The 27,399-nt window shown below is 46.3% G+C and overlaps 11 protein-coding genes across 11 annotated transcripts; 6 read left to right on the top strand and 5 right to left on the bottom strand.

Moving 5' to 3' along the window:
- The first annotated feature begins 2,041 nt into the window (after positions 1-2,041).
- F4807DRAFT_404363 (uncharacterized protein) lies at positions 2,042-4,909 on the top strand. Its single transcript, XM_047996108.1, has 3 exons — positions 2,042-3,068; positions 3,129-3,380; positions 3,429-4,909. The coding sequence occupies exons 1-3, from the start codon at positions 2,786-2,788 to the stop codon at positions 4,541-4,543; spliced, it is 1,650 nt and encodes a 549-aa protein (XP_047859251.1). The 5' UTR covers positions 2,042-2,785; the 3' UTR covers positions 4,544-4,909.
- On the bottom strand, positions 4,910-6,428 carry F4807DRAFT_404360 (Der1-like family-domain-containing protein). The gene is made up of 3 exons (XM_047996107.1): positions 6,114-6,428; positions 5,764-6,037; positions 4,910-5,400 (listed from the first exon to the last, which is right to left on the bottom strand). Exons 1-3 carry the CDS (start codon positions 6,158-6,160, stop codon positions 4,969-4,971), a joined length of 753 nt encoding a protein of 250 aa, XP_047859250.1. The 5' UTR covers positions 6,161-6,428; the 3' UTR covers positions 4,910-4,968.
- Positions 6,429-7,158: 730 nt separating this feature from the next.
- F4807DRAFT_466221 (uncharacterized protein) lies at positions 7,159-7,620 on the top strand (the record flags this gene model as incomplete). Its single annotated transcript, XM_048002359.1, has 1 exon — positions 7,159-7,620. Exon 1 carries the CDS (start codon positions 7,165-7,167, stop codon positions 7,618-7,620), a length of 456 nt encoding a protein of 151 aa, XP_047859249.1. The 5' UTR covers positions 7,159-7,164.
- Positions 7,621-8,612: 992 nt separating this feature from the next.
- On the top strand, positions 8,613-10,198 carry F4807DRAFT_466219 (uncharacterized protein; the record flags this gene model as incomplete). Its single annotated transcript, XM_048002358.1, has 3 exons — positions 8,613-8,674; positions 8,740-8,869; positions 8,928-10,198. 3 exons carry the CDS (start codon positions 8,613-8,615, stop codon positions 9,633-9,635), a joined length of 900 nt encoding a protein of 299 aa, XP_047859248.1. The 3' UTR covers positions 9,636-10,198.
- A 218-nt stretch (positions 10,199-10,416) lies between these two features.
- F4807DRAFT_455177 (uncharacterized protein) lies at positions 10,417-11,308 on the bottom strand (the record flags this gene model as incomplete). Its single annotated transcript, XM_048000671.1, has 2 exons — positions 10,417-11,120; positions 11,170-11,308. 2 exons carry the CDS (start codon positions 11,306-11,308, stop codon positions 10,417-10,419), a joined length of 843 nt encoding a protein of 280 aa, XP_047859247.1.
- An 896-nt stretch (positions 11,309-12,204) lies between these two features.
- On the top strand, positions 12,205-13,677 carry F4807DRAFT_7087 (uncharacterized protein). The gene is made up of 5 exons (XM_048003380.1): positions 12,205-12,580; positions 12,655-12,731; positions 12,785-13,169; positions 13,259-13,324; positions 13,401-13,677. The coding sequence occupies exons 1-5, from the start codon at positions 12,336-12,338 to the stop codon at positions 13,615-13,617; spliced, it is 990 nt and encodes a 329-aa protein (XP_047859246.1). The 5' UTR covers positions 12,205-12,335; the 3' UTR covers positions 13,618-13,677.
- A 1-nt stretch (position 13,678) lies between these two features.
- On the bottom strand, positions 13,679-16,310 carry F4807DRAFT_404354 (acetylornithine deacetylase). The gene is made up of 2 exons (XM_047996106.1): positions 15,468-16,310; positions 13,679-15,402 (listed from the first exon to the last, which is right to left on the bottom strand). The coding sequence occupies exons 1-2, from the start codon at positions 16,053-16,055 to the stop codon at positions 13,738-13,740; spliced, it is 2,253 nt and encodes a 750-aa protein (XP_047859245.1). The 5' UTR covers positions 16,056-16,310; the 3' UTR covers positions 13,679-13,737.
- Positions 15,861-18,082, top strand: F4807DRAFT_7089 (uncharacterized protein). The gene has a single exon (XM_048003381.1). The coding sequence runs from the start codon at positions 16,343-16,345 to the stop codon at positions 17,900-17,902; it is 1,560 nt and encodes a 519-aa protein (XP_047859244.1). The 5' UTR covers positions 15,861-16,342; the 3' UTR covers positions 17,903-18,082.
- Positions 17,870-19,534, bottom strand: F4807DRAFT_7097 (uncharacterized protein). Its single transcript, XM_048003383.1, has one exon. The coding sequence runs from the start codon at positions 19,477-19,479 to the stop codon at positions 18,262-18,264; it is 1,218 nt and encodes a 405-aa protein (XP_047859243.1). The 5' UTR covers positions 19,480-19,534; the 3' UTR covers positions 17,870-18,261.
- A 417-nt stretch (positions 19,535-19,951) lies between these two features.
- Positions 19,952-22,127, bottom strand: F4807DRAFT_7069 (major facilitator superfamily domain-containing protein). Its single transcript, XM_048003377.1, has 7 exons — positions 21,755-22,127; positions 21,496-21,663; positions 20,855-21,431; positions 20,700-20,787; positions 20,511-20,640; positions 20,283-20,450; positions 19,952-20,208 (listed from the first exon to the last, which is right to left on the bottom strand). Exons 1-7 carry the CDS (start codon positions 21,990-21,992, stop codon positions 20,042-20,044), a joined length of 1,536 nt encoding a protein of 511 aa, XP_047859242.1. The 5' UTR covers positions 21,993-22,127; the 3' UTR covers positions 19,952-20,041.
- Positions 22,128-24,186: 2,059 nt separating this feature from the next.
- Positions 24,187-26,426, top strand: F4807DRAFT_404350 (arginine biosynthesis protein ArgJ). The gene is made up of 2 exons (XM_047996105.1): positions 24,187-25,994; positions 26,047-26,426. The coding sequence occupies exons 1-2, from the start codon at positions 24,631-24,633 to the stop codon at positions 26,072-26,074; spliced, it is 1,392 nt and encodes a 463-aa protein (XP_047859241.1). The 5' UTR covers positions 24,187-24,630; the 3' UTR covers positions 26,075-26,426.
- The last annotated feature ends 973 nt before the right edge of the window (positions 26,427-27,399 follow it).

Below are 27,399 nucleotides of genomic sequence, written 5' to 3'. Positions count from 1 at the left end.
TTGGTAGGGAGTTAATTATTTGAGTAAAATGTTTCATTCTGTCAGCCCTACGAGAGCGGAAGCATCCATTAGGTTAGTGTTTGACTTACGTTATATGAAGTCCCTTTTATTTCTTTTTGAGGCTGTTGATTTGTGTTGGATGTGTGTCCATTGCTCCAGATTTCCTACTACTCACATAGGTACCATTGTTACCTACCTGGATAGAGATTGAATAAGAATGGAAAGATATCTACTGAAACTCCAATACTAAGATTCTTCATTGCTAACATTCGAAGTCTTGGGTATGATGTATCTTCTCATTTTCTGGCCCATGATCTATTGGATCATACTCTAGTCAGCAAATCTAGCTGGATGGTTTTGTCATGCTTCTAAATATTTGATCGTATATGGTGGCTGCTGAATCCATCCCTGCATTAGAAGGTAGTGATGGTGTAACGGAGATTCCGCGCGACGAACAATTGGGGTGATTATGTCTTCTGTGCCCACCTAGTATTGATTTTAACCACTCAAGTCAGATACTCTAGGTCCACGGCATATGTGGGATCGGATGTACGCGTTCCTGGTTTAATATTATGATGTTGGGTGGACAAGAGTCAGTCCATTTCTGATACAGGCGAGGAGGCAAACATGCGAGCATGTGCTCTGTTGACGCTAGTCTTCATCGCAAACAGAAGTACCATAGGTAGGGATTCAAGGTGCGATAGTGGCATGTCGTTAGATTAGAGAGCTTAGATACCTAGGTAGCTGGATGTGGGCTTTGGAAGTCGGTTGCATTTTATACACGGGTCAACAGTGGTATGTCTCCCTACTAGGGTAGGGTTGACGAGTTTATATTTAGCTCTGGCGTAAGTCATCACGGAATGCTATTCTTCGAAGTTGTGCGATGGTAGGTCATATGGGCGATAAGGTTAATAAGTTCCAAGTAGGATACTAATCGCGCCAAAGTTTCCAGGTACATTTAATATGGATGTCTACTGGTAGAAATTAATAAGGACGGTACGGAAGGTCCCAAGCTCGTAGTATGGACTCTGGAGAGCTGTCGTCGACATGCTTACCTAGGTAGGTAGTACGCGTCTATGCCCTGCTAGCTATAAAGTTAAGCGCCAATGCAAGGGTCTACCAGCCAGTCTAGGGCTAGCAACAGAGCTCCCGAGGGCTAACACGCAAAAAAGCCAAAAATTGTCGAGTGACCCACCCAGGAGGTGGAAAATCCCGTATTACTGCATAGAATCCTGTTATGTCTCAATTGCGGACTGAAATCATTAGTTGAGTCTAATAAACGACCTTCAAAAGAAATTTTCACATACTAGGTACTTGACAAAGCTGCCTGGTAATCTCTTTGATGAGAAATAGTGGCATGGTACGGAACACTTGTGAGTTTTAATCAATTAGCAGAGCTGTAAAATTGGTGAGGATATCTACCGGAAAATCTGTGTTCCGCACTAGGTATCCCTCAGGTACCTACCTACATACCTTCTAGGTAGGTACCAGGTACCTACATGCCTTCTAGGTAGGTACCAGGTACCTACATACCTTCTAGGTAGGTACCTACCTACCTCCTAGGTGCGTGCAAGAACATACCAACCTGCAGTTAGGTAAGGACTCATTGGCAATAATCTCTGTATCTGCAATGCAGCCGCTATCACACCCATATTATTGACGCGTTTAAGCTTTATTCGTGGTGTCCCTGATCTCACATATTCTAGGATCGCTGGACTGATTAGACGCGTTGAGGTCGGCGAGCCTCAGGCGATGTTTACATTAGTTTTTTCGATTTCTGGTGGATCTTACCCAAACACATAGATGGACGGCGTAATTCCTTGTTGGTTACTGAGCTCCGGCTCCGGTCAATCTCGCCTTCTTGTGGGCGTTTAAAGTATGTCATGACTTCATCTGGAAGAATTGACATACGGATAGTTGCCCGCTCAATAGGACTACGCTCCGGTTGGCTTGTTCATCAGAGCTGAGGGTCCAGCCGGTCGCCATTTTGGCCGGCGTTTGCGAGCCCACTGGATCTGCTTGGCTTGGTTACATTGGATTCCATCATTTTTGAGATCCTTGCCAAATCTCGGGGTGGCCCAACCTCTCCCGCGAATGACCAACCAATCAATTTGCTGGATTTTGCTTGAGCTACTAGATTTCGCGCTTCCACCACTTCCCATTCTATCGCTATTGGCTGGATGTTTTGTCGCTTGTCTAACCCCGGACCCCTATGTGGCCAGAGAGACTTGCAAGACCTGCCAAACTACCTAGACATTTCGGCCAATTTTACTCGATCCCAAGCCCTTTTCCTCGACCTACATATTCCCGTCGGCTAGGTTTACTGATATTCCATTGGATCCTCTATGCTTATGCTTCCGTCCAAGGGAGATCTAGTACTATTATCAGAACTATTCTCCACAAGTCAACAGGTACAAGCTTATTACCTAGATGCACCCATCACTCACAAAATGCTTAGACTTGACTAAAGATCTAGAATACTGGATGCCTTTATGTCCGTGTGGCGGCTCGAGTTGCCTTGTGTTGCGGGGAGCTGAGGGAAATGCCATCATATATGAGATAGCGACTTCCCACACCGCAGGCCTTGAGCCTCACCCTTCCTGTATAATGCTATCATAGAGCATAGTGCTACTTTTGGAGAAAGTCTCGTCTTTTCAAGCGGAGCGCGGTGCCTAGGGGTCTGCAATGCGTCCTTCACTGAATTTGTAGGAGTTTTGTTCCTAATGGTACTCATATCCTCTCGTATCCTTAATCCCTTCAATCATAGACCGTTACGGCCGCTACAATGCCCCATTATATCCTTACTTTTTGTGTTCTACTTTTGTTGCTCGGAACCACCAGTTGCCTCCAAGTCACACCAGGCTCGTCATGCGCCTCGCTGTGCTTAGACCATTCTGACGGCGACTCCCAAGACCCAGCAGCATCATCGACCAACTCGTCAGATATTTCTTGCTTCGATAGTGAATATAGTTCCACAACAGCAGGAATTAAATTCCAGGAATGTCTTTCGTGTTTGCAAGAGAGCAAGACTGTGAATGGCACGGAGAATGATGTATCCTGGTTTTTATGTGAGAGACCCTCGGTTATTTTGCTCGTGGTCGAAGTAGGTAACTAATATGAACTGGTAGACAACTTGCGGTACACCCTTGACGTATGCCTGTTCGCGTTTCCGAAAGCTCAGAAATCCGTTTCGTCTCCTTGCGATATCGACTATGGATGTGCTCCCTTAGCTGAGTCACTCAAGTATGATCTCTTAAACCCCAACAATGGATCAGAGTTTGGGTACTGCACGGCGGACAATGGCAGTTTTAAAGACCCAGCTGTTGAAGCATGCTATCAATGCTTTCAAGCAAGTACTGATCAAATTTACATGTCAAATTGTATGGTCAATCATAACATTTAGCATATATCAAGCTAACTGTCATCAGTTCTTCTAGCTTTGAAGGCCGGATGCCAGCAGACCCCTCAGCCGGGTACTCTACTCGGTTTATCGGGAAAGCTCTTCTCAGAGAACCCAATCAATATCACGGCGCCGCCTAGCAACGGCACAGCAGGGACAAGTAATTCCAACCCGGCAGCGATGACCAACGGGACAATCGCGGGCATTGCCACCGGATCGTCATTGTTATTCCTTGGTGGTGTGGGGCTGTTCGCAATTCATCACCGCCGAGAGAAGAGGCTGGCACGAGATCAGAACAGCAGAATGGGATCAGACTACGACCCCCGAATAGGCAGTAGCGCCATCACAGCACCGAATAAAGGAGCTTTCACGTCTATCGAAAGTAGGCCCCCCGTTGCTATGATGAGCGACTACGAGCTCAAGGCGCAGAAGGCATATACGAACAACGCCGAATACTACGATGTCCTGGAGAAAGAGATGTCAATTCGACGGGCAAATTATACCTTTGATCCACGGAGTGGTCGCCTGGGTTCCAACGGCGCCTTGCCGACTCATCCAGCGTACGTCCCCGGAAATATAAGCCGGAGCTCATCAAGAACTGTCACTCCCATCCCCCCACCCGCCGTGAAATACCACCCACCGGATTCCTACGCCTTACAGCAATACCTCAACGCCGCGGAAGACGCCGTCTCGATACATCTACCCCCACCACCCGCAACTCACCCACCGTCCCGAACGTCGAACCGGTCGCCTTCTCCCGCGGACTCGGCGACGACACGACTCATACAGGTCACCAGCCTGTCACCACCTCCGCCCCCACCCCAGCCCCAACACCGCAATAGAGTTCCGTCGCTGTCGCTGCCTACGGTGTCGCGGATCAAGATCCCCAAGAAGTACTCGCCACCGCAGATCTACGTTCAAAGTGCGACGCCCGTCGACAGACAGAATGGCGACATGCAGATCTCAAAACCCTTAATAATCCACGAGCGACGGTTCCAAGACCGTAGCGCCTATGGAGCGCCCGTTGCCACCCAAACTAACCTGACATCGGATACGGAAATCATAGAACAGTATATTGCACCCCCGCCGTTGTTTAGAGAAGATATGAGCGTAAAAACTGGAGACAGCTCTTTCTACGGCTGAGGACGATCTTCTATACACATTTTCGCAGTTTATATCTAGTTGATACCCAGGTGGATCTTTGTGATATCAGGTATGAATGGCGTTTTGGATGCTTTGCTAGGAATGAGTTATGAAAAATAGGTATAGCATGGAATTGACATTACATAGAGTTGCAAACATAACAGGCTGGATGATGAGCTTAAAGCCGATCCTCTACTTGACGGACACAGTAGTTCGTATAGGTAACCATATTGGTAGATCTACCTAGCTACATAATTAACTTGAGACCTATGACAGGAGGCTAGCAGGTTAGTGACTTTCACGGTATTATTTAAGTACAAACAAGCACAATATATTCAGATAGTAGCGTCATCAATTAGCGATTCATAGACTCAGATCATGTTTACATTCATCGTCCATCGTTAACTATTAATCTATGTGTGGTTTTAACCTAGACGCCTACCGGGACCCTTGCTCCTCCATGAATCGGGTAAAGGACCACTTCCAGTTCCTGCCCTCTGGGGCTGGATCGCTTGGCCGTAGACAGTGTCACGGACCCTTGGCGAATTCACAAACCACGAGAGGAAGCCTGGAGTGGGGATGAGGTTGGGACCATTTCCAAACTCGGGGTATATCCGTGTGAGGAAGTCATGAAGATGAGCGGCAATAAGGCCAGTTAATCCAATCTTGAAATTAACCCAGCCGCCAGGGAAGAGGAGCTGGACGAGCAGAAGACAGTACGGCATAAGCTGTGCGGGAATGGTGATGATGTAAAAGTGTGCGTTCATGCCTCTCTGGTCCTGCGTTGCTGTATAGCACATTGCAATGAGCAATGCCTGTAGGAGTAACATGCCTTCTGTGAAGAGCGCGTTCAAAGGCTGTTATCCTAGTTAGCTAGCTGTTCCATATCTGACTATGATCAAGTATACACAATAAGTTTTATGAAAGCAACCTAGGAAGGCGAAGTATGTAGGGCGCAGAAAACCACCCGAGCAAATGTGTCCGAAGACTTTACCCGAGTCATCCAATTAGACATCCCACCATGCCTACACTCCTAACTGACCCTAATGAGGTATGCGAATGACGGGCCAGTAGCAGTGTAGGGGTAATCTTCCTCATTTCCAGGAACCGTCATAGCTGTAGTGAAATATCACTATGCGGGCAGATATATGAGGTGTAGCAACTCGAAGTGCAGACGGTATGATACGGAATACGGACGGTAGAAAGAAATCATGACCTACACAAATGACACTTGTGACGAATATCAAGTACCAGACCAAGTCCTCCTTGTTCCGGAATTTGGAGTTGTTCTCGAGCTGGCTCAAGTATGTGAAGACGAAGTATGTATCAAACAACACAGCCATTCCAGAACCTGTTATTAGGAAGCTTGTTACAAGTCGATAGAGTCCAGGTGGAAACTTGAAGAGTAGGGAGTAATGGAAGATGAAAGGTTCAGCGCTTAATATGCCTGTGTAGACTCCTACAGAGCATAGAAATACAGCTGTTGCGACCGTCCTGTTAAGGTTTTATTAGCTTGGTGTTTTCGACATGCGTATGTTGCATGAATCGAGATGGATATTGTACAACTTACCTAGCAATAGGAGGCGTGCTCATGTAGGCACTGACTATATCGGCCATGATTGCGATAGTTCGTAGACAATGTTCCTACTACTAGTATGTAGTTAACGAGGCACAAAGCGACGATTGAAAATCGTGCTAGTTCCCGTTGAAAAGGTTTGGGACGTCGAAGACACGTTTTATTTTCGACAAGACTACGTGAGCCTCAAGGTGGCAATGACGAGTATGGCGGCACGACACGCAGGGACACAGACAGCACTGCTGTTTGCATGTTGGTTGGCCAATTGGGGAGCAGCGCTCGGTTATTGGAGGCAAGACAAGAATGGAATGTGAAGGAAGAAGAATTTTTGCCTCGTGTCAAATTTGATGAGGAAGAATTACCTTAGTGCCTGTGCTACACCAGCCACACTTTCGACTATTGTGGCTGCTTAGATAATGACTTGTGGCTAGTGTACTCACCCCTATTTTATTGATGAGCCATCACCCCCTTTTCTCCCACAACCTCATATGACAGCATCTGCTTGAACCAAATGTCTACATCCTCACAAAATCGACATTATTGTAATTATTCAGCCTTGAATAAAATATTAATTTAGTAAACACAACTTTGGTCATATCATTTACCTCGAGATCTTGCTGCCTTGAGATACACTAAGCATCAAGGCTTCGAACTTAAAGGCCGCCTTCTAAAAAGTACTTATCAAACTTTACGTGTTATCAAGTAACTCTCCATTCGGTTCGAAATGACCCTAAATGAGAACTATCTTCCATTTGCGTTTAACCTAGACGCCAACATTCACAAAATTGGGCAGAAATAATACGAAACAAGGGGCTATACTATGCGTTGCCTACAACTAAACTTCGTGGCAATGAAATTTTCCCTCAGGAACTATATAATCACCCCAGCAACAAAAATGTTGTTATGCCTTACTTTCAATGATGCCTATATTAACCTAGTAGGTAGATTATAAATTAGGTCACAGAAGCTCTCCATAGCATGGAAATTTTCAGTACAACCCAAACATACAAATCAGTGTTATTACAAAGAAATCTGATCAAACGCAATGGCTATCATGAAGACCATTCTCTCTTTCATGGTCCTTGCTACTGCAGCCCTTTGCAAAGGGACTACCCCCATAGACACGTGGACACTTCACAACAGTAGCATCATATGCAATACCTCCTGCGAGTACAATCTTTTCATACAGAAAACCAAATCGGGAGGTGAATTCAATTGCAAATTCAGTACAAAAGGCCCCCCTGATCCTTACGCACTCCCCATTGACGAACCCTGCCACGGGGAACCCCACCTTGTAATCACTCTAAGCTGGGGAGTAGACCGATCGATCATATTCTGCATTGCGGACCTCGAAGAGAGAACTATCGCTTACTACGGACTCGAGGCCTTCGAGATCAGCAACGATACTATTGCACCAAACAAGACGGAATGGGCTTGGGGCCTTGGCCAAATCCCCATCCTGAGCACGGATTTACCATCATCCCCGGCATTGTGGGTCTGATGCTGGGTGTGTGCCAGATTCCATAATGGAATGATGCTTGAAGAAAGTTCCGCGGGGATTTAACTAAGTTGGTTAGGTATGACCAATGCTCTTTCTTTCGACGGAGTGGGTGATATAAAAGCTCATGTGCAAAGCTTCAGATAAATCGGGTGTCGTGTTATATATTGAGCTACATGTATAGATTTTCCAATGATATATCGTCTGGAGGGGCTAAGCAAACCAGGGCTATCTACTAACAGCCGTTAAGGTGTCTGTATCAGGTGGTGGCATTGTGACTAGTATGTGTATCGTTTAACATGCCCCGACTCAGGTTCACGAGGAAGGAGGAAGGATTATCTGCCCAGATGTGTATAATAAAGAATAGGATAACAAGAAGGATTTGAGAGCATTGAATAATATCTCGGTGTGGCACTAGTTACCGGAACAATTACAGGATTGTCGCCCCGTGTGAAGGAAGGGGATGGAGGCAGCTAATATTAAAACGTGGAAAGAATAAGAAAACTATCCCTTTGAATTAATCCTCTTTGAACTGATGTTAAATGTTATACAATTCTTTAAGATCCAAAGTAATATAGCCCATCGCAACCAAACTCCATGATGTTCGAGAATACGAGCCCTGTCAACTCATTCAAGGATTCCCATCAAAGTAATGATGGTTAATATCTTCCAGATAAACGAGATTCGAGTAAGTACCGGATGAGCCATCGTACGGGGCCGTACAGTAAATGACAAGTGCTTGTTATTTTTGCAGATGGCCAGGCTTATAATTCTACAGGTGGCAGTGTTCCTTGCTTTTCACACCTACTCATCGCATTAAAAATATCTATGGGTATCCAAAAACACACTTCTTCTCAAACATCTCTTCCTACCACATCTTACCTTGAGCAACCACATACCAGATCCATGAAACCCGATATTTGTTGTCTGCGCGAAGCTTCTGAGATATAAGTCAAATTGGAATCGAATTCCAGACGCTTGGAACCTACCCAAGTATGGATCCTTCAGGTCTAACTACGGACAAGGATCATCAGCTTGATCAAGAGCGTATTGGAGAGTACTGGATACCCATATATACACATATACCTTGTATAATGTCCAGTTGAGCTAACACTCTATTAGTATATTCCGATCTGGCCAGTTCTCAGACATAACTGTCATATGTGAAGATGCTAAATGGAAACTTCACAAAGTGATCCTGGTCAGCCGCTGCCCGTGGTTCAAGCGCGAGTTAGTAGAGAAAGACCCTGAGGTAAGGCAATACGAAAGTTTCTGTCAACGTCTAGAAGCTAATCGAATGAATTTCATAGGGCGAGATCAATGAGATCATCATCGCTTCGGATAAGGATATTGTAGGCTGGATCATCAAGTGGATTTACTTCAAGTGCAAGTTACATCCCGCCAATTCTGTTGAGGCTTACCTACGGCATTCTAACCGTGGTACAGCGATCGACGGCACGATTTACAACACTGGAACAATTGCCTACCCGCGACTTTACAGAGCTGCCTGGAGATTCGAACTATCTGGCCTGATGTTGAAAATCGAGCTCGGAATGAAAGCCTATCTGCGCCAGAAAGCCATACAATGGCAGCGAGCATTTCACGATACCGATCCACTCTTAGAGCCCCAGTTCTTACCCGACAATGAAATCGACACCATCCAAGACGCCATTGTCCAGACGTACAAGTATGAGGTGGACGAACTCAAAGTAATCTGGGTCGATTTCGCGGAGGCGACTATGTTCTGGCCAGTGGCATCCGGCTTTTTCAAGCCTATCTTTGACGACGTACCTGCCTATGCCGATGAGGTGCTATCATACATGACGGACCGCCGTTACATTCCTGCAGTGTTGAAGGCGCCTCATCATTGCAAAAAATGTCATCAATGTCCGTTTATGCACCCAGCTCGCACTTGCTACTACGTTAGAGTATGGCATGACGATGAGGGAGAGATCGTGGGGGAATGTAACTTTTGCACCACCTATCGACCTTCATTGTTCTTCGAGCCCGACGAGTAAAGAAGGAAGTAGGAGGACAGTGGACGCGATGAGAATGGACGGTCCATAAGAATCAAACGTCGCGATCCTGGAAGTCTTTTTTTTCTCATTAATAGGGGAGGGAAACGGAATTAACTATCGATCTTCTTAATTATGAGTTTCATTAGTAGGTAGGGAATAAAAAGTGCCCTTCCAATAGTCATATCCTTGCCAGTGTCAAAACCATCCATTATAAGCTCCGGCCTTATTCCAACCGCCATATCTTCTGCCATAACATAACAATTACCTTGGGATTTGTTTAGTGAATGATATTTTTAGATGTCGGTTTGGAGTTTGTTCGCGCCATTGCGGGGTAGTTAGTTGGGCATATCAATATGGATAGCGGGGTAGAGGCTCATCGACCCCTGGACACTAAAGGTTCGGGGCAACTGCGGGGTGCAGTAGAACTAGCCTCGAAAGCCATCTAGGTATTACGCGGGGTACCCTACCCCGGTCTAGAGGCGATCCGGTGCAGTACAAACAAAGAACAAGAATAGAACTGGAAGACCGCGTGTAGCAAGAAGAATGCTATAAGTGGTAGATTGATGTTGTATTCTCCTAAGTTCTAAGGTAACTTAACGTTCAATAAGGTGTTCTCTAATACTAAGGATGTCACATGACACCGCGAGTCATAACTATCTGGGGTAACCTGCCTAAGTATCTATTAAGTGTATTAGTCTGAATCGATCGGCTGGACACCGCCGTATGTTAATCTGACCTATAACTTGGAGAACCGAATCCCAGATCGCCTATTTATTTAGTATCAAACAACCTCCCAAACATCTCGTGCGTAAGCCTTCAAATCTGCGATACTTATGATGAAATCTCCTTCCTGTGGACCTGGATCTCGTAAAAAGAGAAGCCGGAACGAAAGGGCCAATGCGCTTCTAGCGACATGGTATGAATCGGTAGCTGCATCCCGCGTAATAATAATGCTCTGCCGTAATACAGGCTGAACGGCGCTAGAAGCTGCTCGTGTGGTTGTTGTAGCACCAGGGCGAATCTGGATTTCTTCTTCCCATCTCTCAATAATAATCCGCTGATTAGAGTGATCAAACTTGGCAAGAAGGACAATATTAACCTGATGGTCTGATGCGGAAAACCACCATCTCATGTCATCTCGTAGGGCACCTAAGGACTCAGAATCCCCAGCTTCGATGACTAGGGTTGGCCAAGCACCCTTGTGGTTGCGTGCTGGCTTTGGGCCACCACATGAATCACCTTCACCACCATCGCCTCCGGGGTGACCTCTTGGTCGAAGGGTAGTACTCCCAATCGATCTCCAGCTCTCTATCCCTCCTGGCCCAAGTTGATAATCATATCTTCGGTAGATCCCGATGTGGAGTGCTTCATGCAAATCATTAGGGATTGTGATAATCAGAATCTCTTTGTCGGCATGGTAACGGCGTAGACGAAATCGTCGGGGTTCTTGGCGATTGATCTCCTCGAAATCGGTAGGAGAAACATCTAATAATTAGTATAAAATTTCCTAGAGAAATAGTTCAATGGTAAATACTTTGAACAACTAGAAAATCTCCAGAAACCTCCTCGATTGCCTGGCAGAGCGCTTCGATGTTTGTAAATTGGATGGTCGGCGGCGGCTCCTCATATGAAGCTATGGAAGTAGGGGGAGTAGACTGGTCAGGCGACGCCATTGTTTCTAGATTCCTGTGCGAGAGAAATCCTGTGCGAGAGAAAAGTTTGTTGTTGAGGATAACTTTGTTTAACGTACAAATTCACCACCTCACGGTCCATGCCACCTTACGTTCCATACCGCAAAGCAATGAATTATGTTAGGGCGCTAAAAGTTAAAGCCTTTTACTTAATTAAGGTTTCCATTTCTTGAAGGCTTAACATCGACACGGCCACTAAAACTGGAAGTTCCCCCTCTGAAATTCTCGGTTAACAATATATTGCCCGATCGCTCTTCACATCTGTAGACCAATTGACTATTGTGAGGTAATCTTAGAATTCGCAGGAACGGTCATAAGGGTAATGGATAATAGCTTGATGCATGGAGTGAATCTCTAATGCAGTAAAATGCGCGAAATTCAAGTAGTTGATAGTTGGAAGAGTAGTCAACTCAATCGATCACAGTATCAGAAAACTTCCCTTGAAAAAAAGGGGGTGGCTGCTTGCTTCTTCACCCTATAAAGTACCCTACCAACTGTCGAGCTACCCTTTTCCAAATGTCGCCGAGCTTGACTTGATAGATTTTCTCGAGGATGGAATACAGGAAGCGAGAATTAAACGGCGGAATCTAGTCTCTATTCTCATCTCGCTCGGAAACATCTTGTGACTACTTGGATTCATGGCGTCGGTACGCTACCAATTGGTCCGGATTTACCACGGATACTATCACTACCTGGGGGTCTCGGGTGCGAAAGGAGAACCCCTGTCTGCTGTCACACCAGCCGTAAGAGAACCCTTGAGATTCTGGGGTTCTTTGGGGTAGCCGATCGGCTGGGACGCCCTCCGCAATCTGCTTCAGTGGGATGAGTACGACGGCTGGGGATGTGGAGATGAGGGGATATGTAAAGAATGAACGGTAAATCATCATAGGGCTTTCTAGGTACTTGATAATGATAAAATAAGGGCTTTCGAGAAATTGGAAATCAGACTTGCAACAATATCAAGAAATTTTACCTTTGATTCATGTTTCATTAGCCCTGCGTCATCACCATGGCAGTATCAACCTCAACAACAGCTCCAGTCGACGCACCCAAGGTCGTTACCCTCACTGACGAGGAGCGTGATAGTGGCGTCATGGGCGACAAGAAGCTCTATGATGCTATTGAAGCTTTTTTCACGGATGGTCTTGTCGTCATTGAGAACGCTATTGATGTAGCTATCATCGACAGGCTTAACAAGAGGATGCTAGAAGACACCGAGAAATTACTTAGCGGTCAAGGAGAAGTTCACTTCAAGTAAGAACCCTTCCATATACGTAAAAAGAAAGTTGGAACGACGAGACATGGCAACAGGCTAATATTCTATCCAGTCACTTGAATCAGAATGCTGCTACTAGGGGGTCTGCAGCCGGCGGAAACTTGTCACAGGTACCTCCACTTGAGAAGGGTGAGCGAGTCTGAGATTCTCCCCCGAAGATAGTATTAATGGGATCATTGTAGAGTGGCTATTCCCGGAGGTCTATGCTAACAAGCATGGTGCTCGTATTGTATCTAACATTCTTGGTCCCCGGCCGGAGGTTCACTTCATTCGCAGCAACACCCTCCTAACTACCGATGAGAGGCAACAAATTCACGCCGACCTCCGGTTTGAACATCCGGAACACCCCTTCGCCATCGCGCTTAATACCTGTTTAATTGACGTTGGGCCCGAAAACGGTACTACGGAGCTTTGGCTAGGTACCCAAAACACGAATCTCGACGACCATCGAGAGTTGGGAGAGCCCATGATCGCTGAAGAGAAGTTGGAGGCGAGGCGCAAAGTCAGGGGCCCGTGCTACCCAAGGATAAAGAAAGGTTCTATCGTTCTTCGAGATCTAAGGCTATGGTAAGTAAACCGCACTCATTTCTTTTTGGCCTAGTAGAGGGTTGTTGCTCCGTAGTGCATTAAGGGGTATATGCTAACTGGCTCTTTAGGCATGCTGGTATGCCGAACCCCACGCAAGATGTCCGAATCATGCTTGCAATTGTTTACTATGCAGCGTAAGTTATATTTCAAGCATATTATAAAATGGCTTCGGCGCTGTTGTCACCTGAATGTGCGCTAACTCTCATTCAGTTGGTATAAAAATGGCGTCACGACTCCTATGCCCGAGTCTCTAAGGCCGGCCATTGAGGCCCTGGAAGATTATGGCAAGATCAAGATCGCGACGGAGTGGGTACCTGACAAGGGCTACAACTATCTTAATATTAAATTTAGCAACAACTTCAGCTCAACATTGACTCCATGGGTCTGGGAGAAGATACAACACGTGAAGACGGTAAAGGGGTATTAGAGAATTGATACCTAGGTACCTAATTACGGGCGATTGCTAGTTGAACCAGCACGTACGTCTGATCTCGAGAATGTACTATTTTCATTTCATGTATACTAGGAACTGTGGATATCATTAAATCTAACGGCAGAATTTGCATGCAACTTCTGTCAACCCTTTCGAGACCAGTCTTATCGAATTGATATCAACCCATTCTTCTTTCGCATGGAGGCCTTCTCCATCCGGCCCCCAAAGAATTGGTGAGATTCCTGCATCCGCAAGTAGGGCACAATCTGTCCAGTAGGGGTCCTTGCGGAAGATAGGTGACGTTCCAAGTGTCTGATTAACTACATCACCTACAAGAGACACGAAAGGGTCATCGCGTGGTATCGAAAACGGGGATCGGTTGAAGGTGACTCTTAGATCAAACTGGAAGTCCTGAACATCGTCTGAGATCTTCTCGAGTAAGGCTTGGATTTCCGCCTTCACTGTATCGGGAGTTTCGCCAGGGACAGTGCGACGCTCCAAGACGATAGTGCATAGGGCCGGGTAGGAAGATGCTTCTTCACCCCCTTTTATGATCGAGACGTGGACGCTAGGTGGACCAACTCCAGAATCAATGGTGGACTCGCGCAGTTGTTGAGCATATCGATCTAACTCTACTAAGAAGTAGCCAGCTTTGGAGATAGCATCAATACCGAGTTCTGGAAGGGAGCCGTGCGCAGCGCGACCGTGTATATCGACTTCGAGCCACACGAAACCCTTGTGTGCATGGACTATGTTGAGACCTGACGGCTCGCTTACGATTGCGGCGTCGGTTATCCAACCAGCTTGTAGTACTTGCTCCGTACCGATACTTTCAGCCTCCTCGTCCGCTACGCCAGCGAAGACGACATCACCACGAAGGCCAAGCTTTTTAGTATTGGCGAGGGCAATGAGTGCTGCGGCTAATCCGCATTTCATGTCTGCCGCTCCGCGACCATATAGCTTTCCATCGTGGATTTCTCCGCCGAGGGGGTTGCCTTCATATCCGATAGTCGTCACCGTGTCGATATGCCCGTTAAACATAAGACTCTTCCCTCCGCCAGAACCTCGAACCACTCCGACTATCGATGGACGTCCTTTCGTAGGTTCTATCCAGTGGGTCTCGATATCACGGTGTTCTAACCATGCCGCTATGTATCGGGCAATGTTCGTTTCGCCCGGCCCTGGGACCGACCCTAGCGAGGGATTCGCGGAGTTTATCTGGACTAGAGTCTGAGTCAAAGCAACGGGATCATCTACCGAGACGTCTGGGGGGATGTTGTAGTCTCGGACGCCCTCGGTGGAGAGTAGCACGATAACCGACTTGTGATCCAACCCTATTTTCGCCTTGTCTGGGACACTGAGTCGACGGAGAGCTGCCAGTGTCGAAGCACCGCATGGACCTGCTGATATCCCCTGTTCCTTAAGATAGAGAGATGCTGTGTGAGCTTCATAGTCCGAGACAGTTAAGCTGGCATCTACACCAGATTGAAGGAGGGGCCAAGAGATGGATGATACAGTCCCGCAATCCAAACCCGCTAGAGTAGTGTATGCCGTTTGCTCTGGTTGTATCTTCCCTCTCCTGAAACTTTTCCAGAGACAAGCTGCCGTGTCGGGCTCTACCGTAAGAATTGCGGGTAGGTCCTCTTTGCTTTTGTAGTGAGAGACGACGGCATGCGCAAAGGAGCCAACTCCGACTGGGACTACCACGAGGTCTACGTGAGTATCTCGGAGCTCTTCATCGATTTCTTGAAGCATGGTTCCGTATCCGTCGATAATCCACTGGAGCCCGTGTTAGTGTGGGCTCCACTAAAAGGGGGAGGAGCTAAAGAGCTAAAGGGGCTAACCTGGGGGATCTCTTCATAACCTTCGAAGGAGAAATCTTGAATCAGAAGCCCCCCTTTTGATCTAGTAGCAGTTTCTGCGTCCCTAATAGCGGTGTCATAATTGCCCTCTGATACCAGAATATTTGCTCCTTCAGTTCGAATTAACTCTATTGTGGCGATGTCCAGATTTGCAGGAACGTGAATTTCGACGGGGAGGGATAAAATGGCTCCCATGCGAGCTACTGCTCGACCATGGTTTCCATCGGTTGCAGCATATAATGTGAGCGGCTTTTGAGCCAGAGCATGTTTCATCGTTTCAAGGTCTACTTCTAGGGTCAAACCGAGCTCGCGGGCAATCGCCCGAAAAGTGCCCCATGAAGCACCCAGGATTTTGAATGATGTCAGACCAAGTCGGCTGCTTTCATCTTTTAGAAAGATATTTCGAACTCCAATTTCTTTGGCTGCATCATCTAATTTAAATAGCTTTGTTGGCTGATAATTCGGTAACTGTCGATGAAACCTCGCAGCTAAGTCACTGGAAGTAGACCGAGGAACCGCCCACGAACGGGCGCTTGGGTTGAAGTATATTGGTCGGCGAAATTCGGTCATGATGGATTGTGAAATTTGGATGGATTAGGGGCGTATGTCGTTGGATTGGAGGACGACATCCTTTTATTTCCATTTTATTGACGGTAGTGTGTAAAAAATGACAGCAACATACTCATGCTGAGAGTAGGTAGGTACCATGACGCTATTCGCGCTATTTAGGCCATCTGCGCCCTCTCGGTACAGCGTCGGACATAAGCTGATAACCCGTGTTGGCCTAAAGAAATCAGCTTCTCCACTCTTCACTCTCCCAATCTCAATTTCCTTCTGTTGATCGTGGATTTTATACAATGGAGTCGTCACTACCTAGTTTACATCAGTTCCAAGATTACAATGCCATCGATCCAGCATTTCACGGTGAAATTAGCAGACAGCATTTAGATCTCTCCGTTGAGTTGTCGGGAGAAGTAAGTACAGCGAACGTGGCCACGACATTGCTAAGCGAGGAAACGCCCTCCGGCATACACGGGGCCAACTCCCTCGATGGAGATCACAACCTCGCGCATACTACACTAGAACTAGATGATACCTTGGCCATTGGAACACACGAATTTGACCCGTCAAACATTAGTTTCGATGACTTCTTCCGAGATAATGGAGCATGGCGACCCCCTCAACCCTGTAGTTACTGTAGACGTTTGCGTCTTCAGTGCTTTATGCTTCAGACTACGTCGGCCAATCCGAATCCAGTCACGTCATGTTCTAGTTGCGTAGCTCTCTTTCGCCAATGCAGCCTAGCTGAACGAGGAAAACGACAGCCAGCCGAGTTTGAGACTCCTGAACCGGTCATCAACAATCTACATGGAGTAAACGAGGAACTCGATATGAGTCTACCGAGTTCCGGGAATAACGTCGCAGGAGAGCAAGAATCCGCAAACGTAACGCCAATTTCAAAGAAAAGAGCCCACTCGCGATCTGTTAGGAAAACGCATCTTCTAAGAAGCTGGTTTTCCTCTCACCTTGATCGTCCTTATCCATCAGAAGAGGAAAAAGCATCCCTTGCTCAACGGTCTGGACTGAGCAGGACCCAAGTCGCGGACTGGTTCTCAAATGCTCGGCGGCGACATCGAACGTCTACCAGGGCAATTGACAATATCTTTTTCCCCCAAGGATCTCCTATGCCTAGCCCACCTATGTCAAGTATGACTCCATTTGAACGGTGGCGGCATTCACCCCCTGAGGAGGAGCCCGTATCCGAAACTGTCATTCAGGAGGCCCTCGGAATGCCGATAGAAGGGTTCGGCGAGCTTGAGGCGCTTGAGGCCGCCACCCAGATTGACGTGTGTCCTTCATCCAGCAGCGGAGGCTCGGCTTTTGACCTTCACGCTCCGTGGCATAATCCGTCGTCCGACTCGGCATCATCCTATCACACGAGCTCATCAGTAGACGAATTATCGCTATTTTCTGCTTCTACCCACAGTATAGGAATGCTCAACAGACACGTAAGCTCCGCATCGTCTTCACCGATTCCAGGGAAAGGTCGTACATTTCAGTGTACATTATGCCCGCGCAGTTTCACCAAGAAATACGACTGGCGTCGCCACGAAAGAGCGGTTCACCTTCTAAATAGTAATGCGCCCCGGTGGGTTTGCGGCATTCCATTATCAACCGGTCAATCATCCCTCATATGGCGCCTCGACCAACAAGGACCGGAGTGCATCTTTTGCGGGCATGTTTCTCCTACTGAAGAACACTTTCGATCTCACGAGTTCGAGGCTTGTGCCGAGCGCGAGGGGTCCGACCGCACTTTCGCTCGTAAAGATCATCTATGGCAACACCTCTTCAAGTTTCACGGCTGTAGGAAATGGGAGGGGTGGAAGCCTGACTTGAATTTACTGAAGCGTGATTGATTCGAGCATGATGCTAATCTGACCCACAGCAACCTTTACATTCCCCCTTTTCCTATTTTTTAGTTCATTTGATCTTAGACTAAAATTGAAGGCGATTTATTTTCAACTTTGTGGTCACTTACCATAGCAATCAGTCGTACTACGTACATAAAAAAGGCATATCCTACCCAAATACGCATTTACATGGTCAAATGAACATGACGTATTTCTTTATCAATCATAATGAATTCAAGGCAAGTATTTTTGGATGGTACCTAATCTACCTGCGTACTCAAACCACGGCGTAGGCTTTGGTTACGACCGTCTTTGGCAGACCTCTATATTCTACCATGGTGTTATCAATGAGCCATATGTAGACATCAGATGTCGTCTTCTTTTCTGGTACCATTGCGGTTTCCGTGACCCAAAGCCTGTCGCGCGTCTCGCATGGATGGAAGCTTTCCTTTCAAGTCGTCTCTACTGTCCCACTTGGAATACAAGTCCTTTGGTAACATCCGTTCCTCATCAGTCTGTTTTATCACCAGCTGGCCCATAATCGCATCGTATCTAACAGTAGCTCTTCCGCCAAAGCCCTTCACCGCGCTAATGATTTTCTTGATGAGGATAGCCAGCTTCTTCAAGTTTGCTTGGTTTCCCTGTTCCCATCTTCTGATATCTGCCGCCACGTCCTCAACGCGCGGCTCCTGAAATACGCCTCTGCTGTGGTACGCTCGAACAAGCTTCAGAGTTTGGGAAACCCAAAGTTGTGGTGCGATCTCCATGATGTTGAGGGGTTTGTGGGCGACCCGCGTTTTAATCTCGAGCGTAGACTCGATAGGCACGATATGGCCCTCTTCTCGAATGACTAGCTTTGATCCTGCAACACGTGAAGCCTTGTTGGTGTTGTCGCTTGTAGAAAGAGACAACGAACCCAAGAGGCTAGAGATGTCGTCCGTTCCTCGTCCCCTGGAAGATGTCTCCTTACGATTACTGACATATCCATCTACCTCGTGACGTATGATAAAGTTTAGGCCATAGAACTTGTATGAAACGATACGGTGATGGCCGGTACTACCATTGATAGCATCAGTAGTGTATGCTTTCTCAAACTCATGACCGAAGCCCCTGAATTCATTTGGGCCTATGATCTCCTGAGTCTCGGTCTCCATCCGACAAAAAATGGCCGTATCCTTTGTGACCTCTACGTCGATGGTGAATGACTCGAGTCCGTTCCTGCTTGAGGAAGGGTCGACGAATGACAGCAACTTGCGAAGGTTGTTCCGATCGGTCACAACATCGGTGGTAAGGATGTCAAAAGCAGGCTGAGTAATATACAGCGCGCGAAACAATGGCTCGAGGGGGCTATCAGGATGACGAGCAGCATTTTGGGCGATGTATATTAGCCCAGCATCCTTCGGTAGTCGTTGCTGGCCCCTCAGAGGGGTCCATCTTGGTGGAACACCCGGAACAGCAATTGTTGGAACAGGAGCTTCGATCCAGCTATATGACGCTAGGTGGTTCACTTCAGTGATGTTGGCCGCTAGAGCGGTATCCCCCTGAAGGTCTCGGCGCGAAATGGTAGTAGTACGTAGAGTCATGACGATAAGTGTGAGCAGGCTAATGGATAGGTAACGGACAATAAATTAGTTGAAAGATAATCTGCCTTCATTATATGTTTACATTCTGAAGGCAGTGCATTTCTTAACTATGGGTGTGGTTACACAATTGAAAGGCTTGGTCATCCATACAAAGGAGTGCCCGCTCGCCGACGCATACCTGCATGAAGCACATTGCCATAGACGATGGTCGAGTTATATGTCGTATTTCTACCTTCAAGTAGACACAAGTGGGAGAAGACGCACGGAAAGAAACGCATTGTATGCAGGCATCCGGTTTGCGAGATTGTTGGATGAGTCCATTGCCAACAAACCATACGCACTTGTGCTTTTTGAGTTATCATGTTATGTGATATTAGTATGATGCATGACAAGAGACATCACCCATCTTGATTAATGGTCTTTCAATTTACGAAGATGGAATTTGTGGTCGCACGGAGGCATATAGTAAAACTTGGCTTCATGAAAACACGTATACCGCCCATAACTTGTGAGGATAAATCCAAAATTGTTCGCACGACAGACTTACCTCCTTCCGTTTCTGCTAGTAACCAATGTAACGCCATCCAAGGTCAATTTGCTGCTGGGTAACGCCGCTCTTCATAGCACGACGCTGCTGTTCGGGGGTGCCAGATAGGAGCTTGTTGATGCGTCTCACATAGATTAGATAAGCAGTGATAGTAATAAAGAATGCAATGTTGCATCCAAGTACTAAGACCTCAGTCAGTTAAGAATTTTATCTCGCACATCTCTGGGGTTGGGGGCAAGCGGAACTGGGGACTCACGGGCACCAAAAGCAGCATAATAATGAGGCGCGTCGAAATATAAAAATGAAGCCCAGACGTTCGAAAGACCTCCAATAGCGTTTATCATGGCAACTCCAGCTGCTCGTTTCGGATAAGGTCGAGCCATATGCACGTTCATCGTTTTGTATATCATAATTTGCGGGCCGGCTGCAAGGTAGAGTTATTAATAACATGACTCAGAAACAAGATATGATGAATTGAACTTACTACAAACTGAAGGCATGAGCATCATAGCAAAGTAGCGCGGACCCATCTGGATTGTTCCGAGTGCTACCGAGTATGCAACGACGCCAAAAACAATACATCCGATCATAATCGGATAGATGATATTTTTCCGCTGTCGAATGGTTAGACAATTCCTTGAAGGTCTATTCAAAGCCGAGAAGATATCCTTACGTCAGATAGATGGGATATTCCGTAGAATAAGATAGCAGCGAGAATGTAAGGGGGCGTAGTAAGAAGCATCGTATCTATCTGGTTGAAGCTGATGATTTCATTAGTAAGATGATACTGAGTATTAGATATCAGTTTGCGACAAGAATATAACTTACCCGAGGGTCTCTACTATGGATGGGAAGAAATTGACGGCTGATCCCATAGCCTGAAGATAACCCATGCAGAGGACCATCGTCCAAACCTTGCCATCGAGGATAGCAAGCTTGAATGATCCCAGTGTGGTTACATCCTCATGAGCTTCTCCTGCACCAGCCTCCACCTCGAGTCTCCAGACAGCGTAGTCACGCTCCTCAGGATTAAGAAGACGAGCATTGTGCGGGTACTCGGGCATGAGCATCGCAAACAAAACACCACAACCCACTGTAACCGAGCCTTCGACAATGAAAAGCCATCTCCAGCCACTAATACCATATCGTCCGTCTAAGGTCAGGCAAGCCGCCGCCACGAAACCTCCGAATGCGGACCCGAGCATCTGGAATATGAATAAGACAGCGAGACGTTTGCCGAGTTCATTCTTGGTATACCACGCGCTAAGGAAGTAGATAACACCCGGGAAGAAGACGGCCTCGGTGACACCAAGGAACACGCGAATCGCTAAAAGCCCCTTATATGTTTTGACAGTGGCAGTGACAGCGCTGACAGCCCCCCAAACAGTAGCTGCGCTGCATATATCTGCAACAGGAACCTGTCAGCATAATTACCTACCTATAGTCGATGGAGTCTTGCAGTGGCTTACATAATCCAGGGCGACGTATCTTCGTCATCAACAAGTTACTTGGGATCTGAAATGGTATATAGCCCACGAAAAGAATGGATATGACAGTTGCGAAGTCTGTTGTGGACATCCCTAGATCTTCCATAATCCCATAGACTTTCGTGGCGGCGAGAGCCGATCTGTCGACATCTACATCTCAGAAATTAATAACATCTTCTCCAAATCAAGTCATAGCCGATATAATCTGACTGATGATGACTCGGGTCGAGAAGCAACTCACAATTAAGAAGGTATAATATACCCATTATCGGCATAATAACACAGTCCATCTTGCGTACCATCTTAGTCTCAAGTTTCTTGATTTCTTCAGCACTCATATTTCGAATGCTCTCTGGCTTCTCAACTACATGTTGTGTCGCTACCTCCGAATGCTCGAGATCATATTTGATCAAGTCTTCATCCCCCACGGAGGCGATCCGAGTAGCATCGTTGTCGTGAGTTTTTTCGTTGGCTGCCATTTTGAATGTTTCGCGGGATTCGAGACCAGATGGAACAAGTCCGTCAAAAAGGGCCCCTGGGGATGTCTACTCATTAATTATACGACGACCAACAAAAATAGTTACCACGAATTCGCCGTAGCTTGCCGAGGCCCCTTGACCATATAACGACGTCGACCCCGTGCGTTAAAATGACCGCGGTCATTCCCAGTTTCCTACGCATAACCCGCACCAGCTCGTTCCAGCTCCAGCCCACTCCCCGCAATTACGATATTACCTAGGTATCTGGGGTATGTATGACATCGTTGAGAATGGTGGAGCTTTGCTACGATCAAGTTACATTATTCTAGCTCTGTCTCTCAAAATAACTGGGACTTCAAGGTCGAACGTGGCATTTAACGTCGTCGTTCCCCGCAAACCAGTCCAGAATGCGGGGAAACCCGCGGGCCTGGGGTAATTGAAAACTGGGGTAAAGATCTGATCACTTTGCTGGGGAAGCTATCGACATGGTTGTCGTCAACTCGGGGTATCGGTCGGCTCGGCTAGTTAAGCGATTGGGTCCATCGGCTGCTCGACGGGACGCGGCTCCCGACGGTTTTACATACATGTCCGGCTTCATAATCACGAATTGGTACACGGAAGCATAGACGAAGTGATGCATGGTGTACTGACTGTAAGGGGACTAGATTCAGTTTCGAAGTGTAGGTAAGATTCACTTCGGAGTTGACGACGCTAGGATATGGGGTTCCGATGAAATGCTTAACTCGACACATGAATACCTAGGGAATGAAGTGCATTGAAATAAGAGTAACAATCTCAAGTGGTAACATAGCCGTCTTTCCCTAGCCGTATCATAGAAAACTGGAAACCTTGGAAGCCAATAGCACCGAGACTGCTGACTAGATATAATATTGAACTAATTATAATGAAGCAAGGAATCTCAAAACCATCAATGATAATACAATTGTCGACGACTAGGAGATGATGATACTGTTAAGTTTGTCAACTTCCAAGAGATGTCCTCTGCCTTCAGTAGCTAGGTACTTAAATACCAGAAGCTAAGGTCATTAGAGTATACCTAGGTAGGCATCTTTGGCGCATGGGACTCCTGGAGTACCTCCTGATGGCGATGGCACAGGGACGTCCGTAAGGTTGAAAGAAAAACTGATCTTCCAGCGATCGATAAACTACTATAAGGAACAATGTGTTTAGACTAAAATGGGTATAAACAGAGACGGAGAAAGCTATTGACTCTAGGTACTGTTTGAAGAAAGACAAGCGGTAATCATGAGCTTACCTAGGTATTCAAGTTACCTATGATTCAAACCAGGTAGTCACCCAGTACTCACTGTTCCAATGCCCTTGGCGACCTCGGTTAAAAATTGTTCTCCATTCATGTAAAATATACCTAACCTACATTGTATAAAATTACGAACTTGCTTTTCATTAGTAATACATGGCTGGATTATTACCCCTTTTCAAACTGTAGGTTTCCACTCACCTGTTCGTAGAACTTACCCAAGCCAAGTGAAATCTACGGGAATATATAGATCATGAATCATGCATATACCCTTATAACAAACATATTGTTGAACAGCTTTGATACAATATTCCTATTTACTTTACTGCACATACGTGGCATAAAGTCAAGGCTGGAGTTGGGGTTAGGGCTAAGACTTTTCAACCCTTTCAATATTATAACTTCAATTGTATTGCATCTCGCTTTTGCTAAGAATAAACTATCCAAGATTGTCCCGCAACTACCTATTTAGCAGAAAATTTAACATGTATCCTACTTCTTGACTTGTTTTGATCAATCGTTGAAGGTATTCGTTGAGGCTAAAAGTTAACAGAACCCCTCAGAACTTAAATTCTGAATATTTGAATTACCACCACGAGTACTAGCATCACTATTCTAAAAGATTCTTTATTAAGGAGATAATCGAAATAATATGAAATCTCATTAAGTAAGCATCTAATAATGTTGTGTTGTTTTATTCTACACTCACACAGTGTTCTCAGGGTTAGGGTTATGCGATTCGAACACTTGACAATTCAGTACCAGCTGAAATAATGTCGTTATGAAGAATTTTCAACCAATTAATGAAGCTATTGTTGGTACTATAATTGGCCCAATCAATCAAATAGCATAGAAAAATCTGTCCTTCTCGATCTTGTTACGATTTTGTTAACTGCGCAGTTTTAAGTATGAAGATGTAATGCTCAGTGTGTACCAATCAAGGTACTTTGATTACTAATCGAACTCTTCACATACGCAAAATTTCGCATGTAAGCCACCATTGAAGCAAAGCCATTTCAATTCAAAGCTTAAACTCACGCCAAGGGTGATATCATACGGAGGCCTCCCGACCTTGAAAAACTTAGTACTGGTCTTCTGCAGACTAGAAATCTAATATATCTCGGATATCTTGATCTAGGTAACCGGGGTGGAGAAGATGATACTATCTCCAAGAACCGGCCGCTAACAGCTGCCAATAATCTCCATCACCTGACACAAAGTGCGCCGTTCGGCACTTTCTAAATTGGTATGAAATTCGTCAATTTTGAGTCCCAATTGATCCACCTTCTTTCGTCCTATAAGAGTGCATCGAGAGCAATTAGACCCATCCTTTGATCTGGGAACGGTCGAAACGCTCCCATGGCTCTTCAGTGTCGCGTGTCAAATCAATTGAGTCAATTGGCTGCCAAAGTCTCGGGCGTCCGATTCTATTCAGCCCCTGTCAATGGAAGCATCCCGGCTTCCAAGAGGAAATATGTCCCGACAAGCGGCACCTATCCGCGTGGCTTTAAGGTCTCGGGAACTATAGTTGGCGTGAAGCCGAAGAACACCTCTAAGCCGGATCTTGCTTTCATCACCTCGGATACGCCGTGTGCTGCGGCGGCCGTATTCACCAAGAACAAGTTCCAGGCTGCGCCGGTGACTTTCAGTCGTGCGCTACTTCAGGAACAAAAGAATTCGGGCCTTAGAGGCGTCATCATCAACTCAGGATGTGCCAACGCCGTAACAGGAAAGGGTGGCCTTGAGGATGCTGAGCGCATGGCTAAGGAAGCAGACAAGAATCTCGGCGCCGACAAGGCGACAATCGTCATGAGTACCGGCGTGATCGGACAGAGGCTGCCTATCCAGAAAATCCTGGACAATATCCCTAAAGCTTACGAGGGACTTGGAGACACTCACAAGCACTGGCTGACTACTGCCACTGCGATCTGCACGACGGATACATTCCCGAAGCTAATCTCAAAGATTTTCTACTTGCCCTCTTCGCCTTCAATAGAGTATCGCATAGCCGGAACGACCAAAGGCGCTGGCATGATCCATCCGAACATGGCAACTCTCTTAGGTGTGATTGCTACCGATGCGCCTATCTCACCTACTGTCATCCCGCCTATTCTGAAGTACGCCGCAGACCGGTCTTTCAACAGCATCACCATCGACGGGGATACTTCCACGAATGACACAATCGCTCTACTTGCAAATGGAGCTGCAGGAGGTCAAGGCGTAACATCAGAGGATTCTGCCGACTTCCAAGCATTCCGAGATATCGTCACCGAATTCGCCATCGATCTCGCTAAGCTCGTAGTGCGGGACGGCGAAGGCGCTACAAAATTCGTAACCATCCGCGTAACCGAGTCTTCAAGCGAAGAAGGCGCTCGGAAGATCGCCAGCACCATCGCGCGTTCCCCTCTGGTCAAAACCGCACTATACGGCAAAGACGCCAACTGGGGCCGGATTCTCTGCGCCACGGGCTACTCGTTGATCAGCGAGCCCGGAAACCCCGTGAACGAAGTGGTGGAGATCGTGCCTGAGAAGACGAACGTGTCTTTCGTCCCTACGGACGGCAGCCCTGAACTAAAGTTGCTAGTTAATGGAGAGCCCGAGGTCGTTGACGAGGCCCGCGCTGGTCAGATTCTTGAGCATGAGGACCTTGAGATCCGCGTCAGACTTGGAACCGGCGATAAGGAGGCTACGTACTGGACTTGCGATTACAGCCACGAGTACATGTAAGCGCGAGACCTAAACATTTCATTGTGCAAATACTAATAATTTTACTAGAACGATCAATGGCGATTATCGCACCTAGTTGTAGAAACTGCAGCGCCTTTAGTGCTTGACTCGATGGGGAATAGGAAATAGCAATAGCAATGTGGGTGAATGGCCTGGATATGGCATGGCTATGAACTGAAGGACGATTTACTTTGTTTGTCATGATAGATCTCGAGTTCGCAGCTCCATGAATTCATGGTATATGCGCGTCTCCTCGCCCTAGAGCCACAAAAGTGAAAAGCTATAATTCGGAAATGAATCGAAATAGAAGAATCTTAAAATCGTAAACGTCATATTCGAATACCGTCCACAGGGGAAAAGGGGATGGATTGGTCAAAGGAAAGCTTACGTAAACAGAGTTTATTATGTAAACAATAAGTAGATGCTTACATAAGGTTCTTTTCTGTATTACGACCGTCCAAAGATCCGCAGGGAACAATTAACCGTTAATTAACAGTTTATTTATGGTAAACGTTTGAGAATAGACAAACCACTGAGTAACCATAATTTTAAATAAACGTCTATATGCGTTTTTATATTTGATCTAAACCTAAACGTTTGAATATTCAATCGTTTATTTGAAGCTTGAGATGTACCTAGACGGGAAGGCCACGGGAGCTAACGGGAGTAGGTGTAACGTTGGGACCAACAGGTAAACAGGTCAGGTCAGGTCAGGTTGAATCTATTCAGGCCAAGCAGGCCTTCTACGATATCTACAACTACAGGAATACGGACCTACCTAGGTTTGTTGCAATTGCAGTATTTGGGCTATAATTGCGATACCTACCTGTTGAGCCTCATCAGTAGATAAGCGCTGCTGGCAAATAAGAGTCCTGGAAGTCCTGGAGTTCCTGGAGACGATCCTGGTGGGTCCTGGGTGGGTAGGTAGGTAGGTAGGTAGGTAGGTTTTTGAAGACTTCTTCAGAGACTGGACCTTGGAGCACTTGAAGTTATGAAGAAGAAGAAGGCGTGTAAGTAAGTGGGTGGGAGCAAAGTCTTATATAGAACTTGAAGGCAAGTAACACAACAAGATCAAAACAGTTAGACTAGAACGATTGGAATGGCTACACACACCTTAGGATCAAAGGTCCAAAGTATCAAAATGGCTACACACACCTAGATCAGGAGGTAGACCAGGATAGCTAGAATACTAGGATAGTTACACACGCTTATTGAAGCTATTCCCAAGTAGAAACGGTTGTTGAACTTAAACGTTTGAAGATATTTAACAATAGAATGTAAGTAATCGTTTAATTTTATAAACGTTCGGATAAATAAATGTTAGATTAAGATAAACCATATATTTATGGTTCGAAAAATATAAACCGTAAATTAACGGTTAATTGTTTCCTGCAAGTCTTT

Source organism: Annulohypoxylon truncatum, assembly GCF_022578515.1.
Source record: "Annulohypoxylon truncatum strain CBS 140777 unplaced genomic scaffold F4807scaffold_1, whole genome shotgun sequence".
Taxonomy (NCBI): domain Eukaryota; kingdom Fungi; phylum Ascomycota; class Sordariomycetes; order Xylariales; family Hypoxylaceae; genus Annulohypoxylon; species Annulohypoxylon truncatum.
This window is presented reverse-complemented; position numbering and strand designations above follow the sequence as displayed.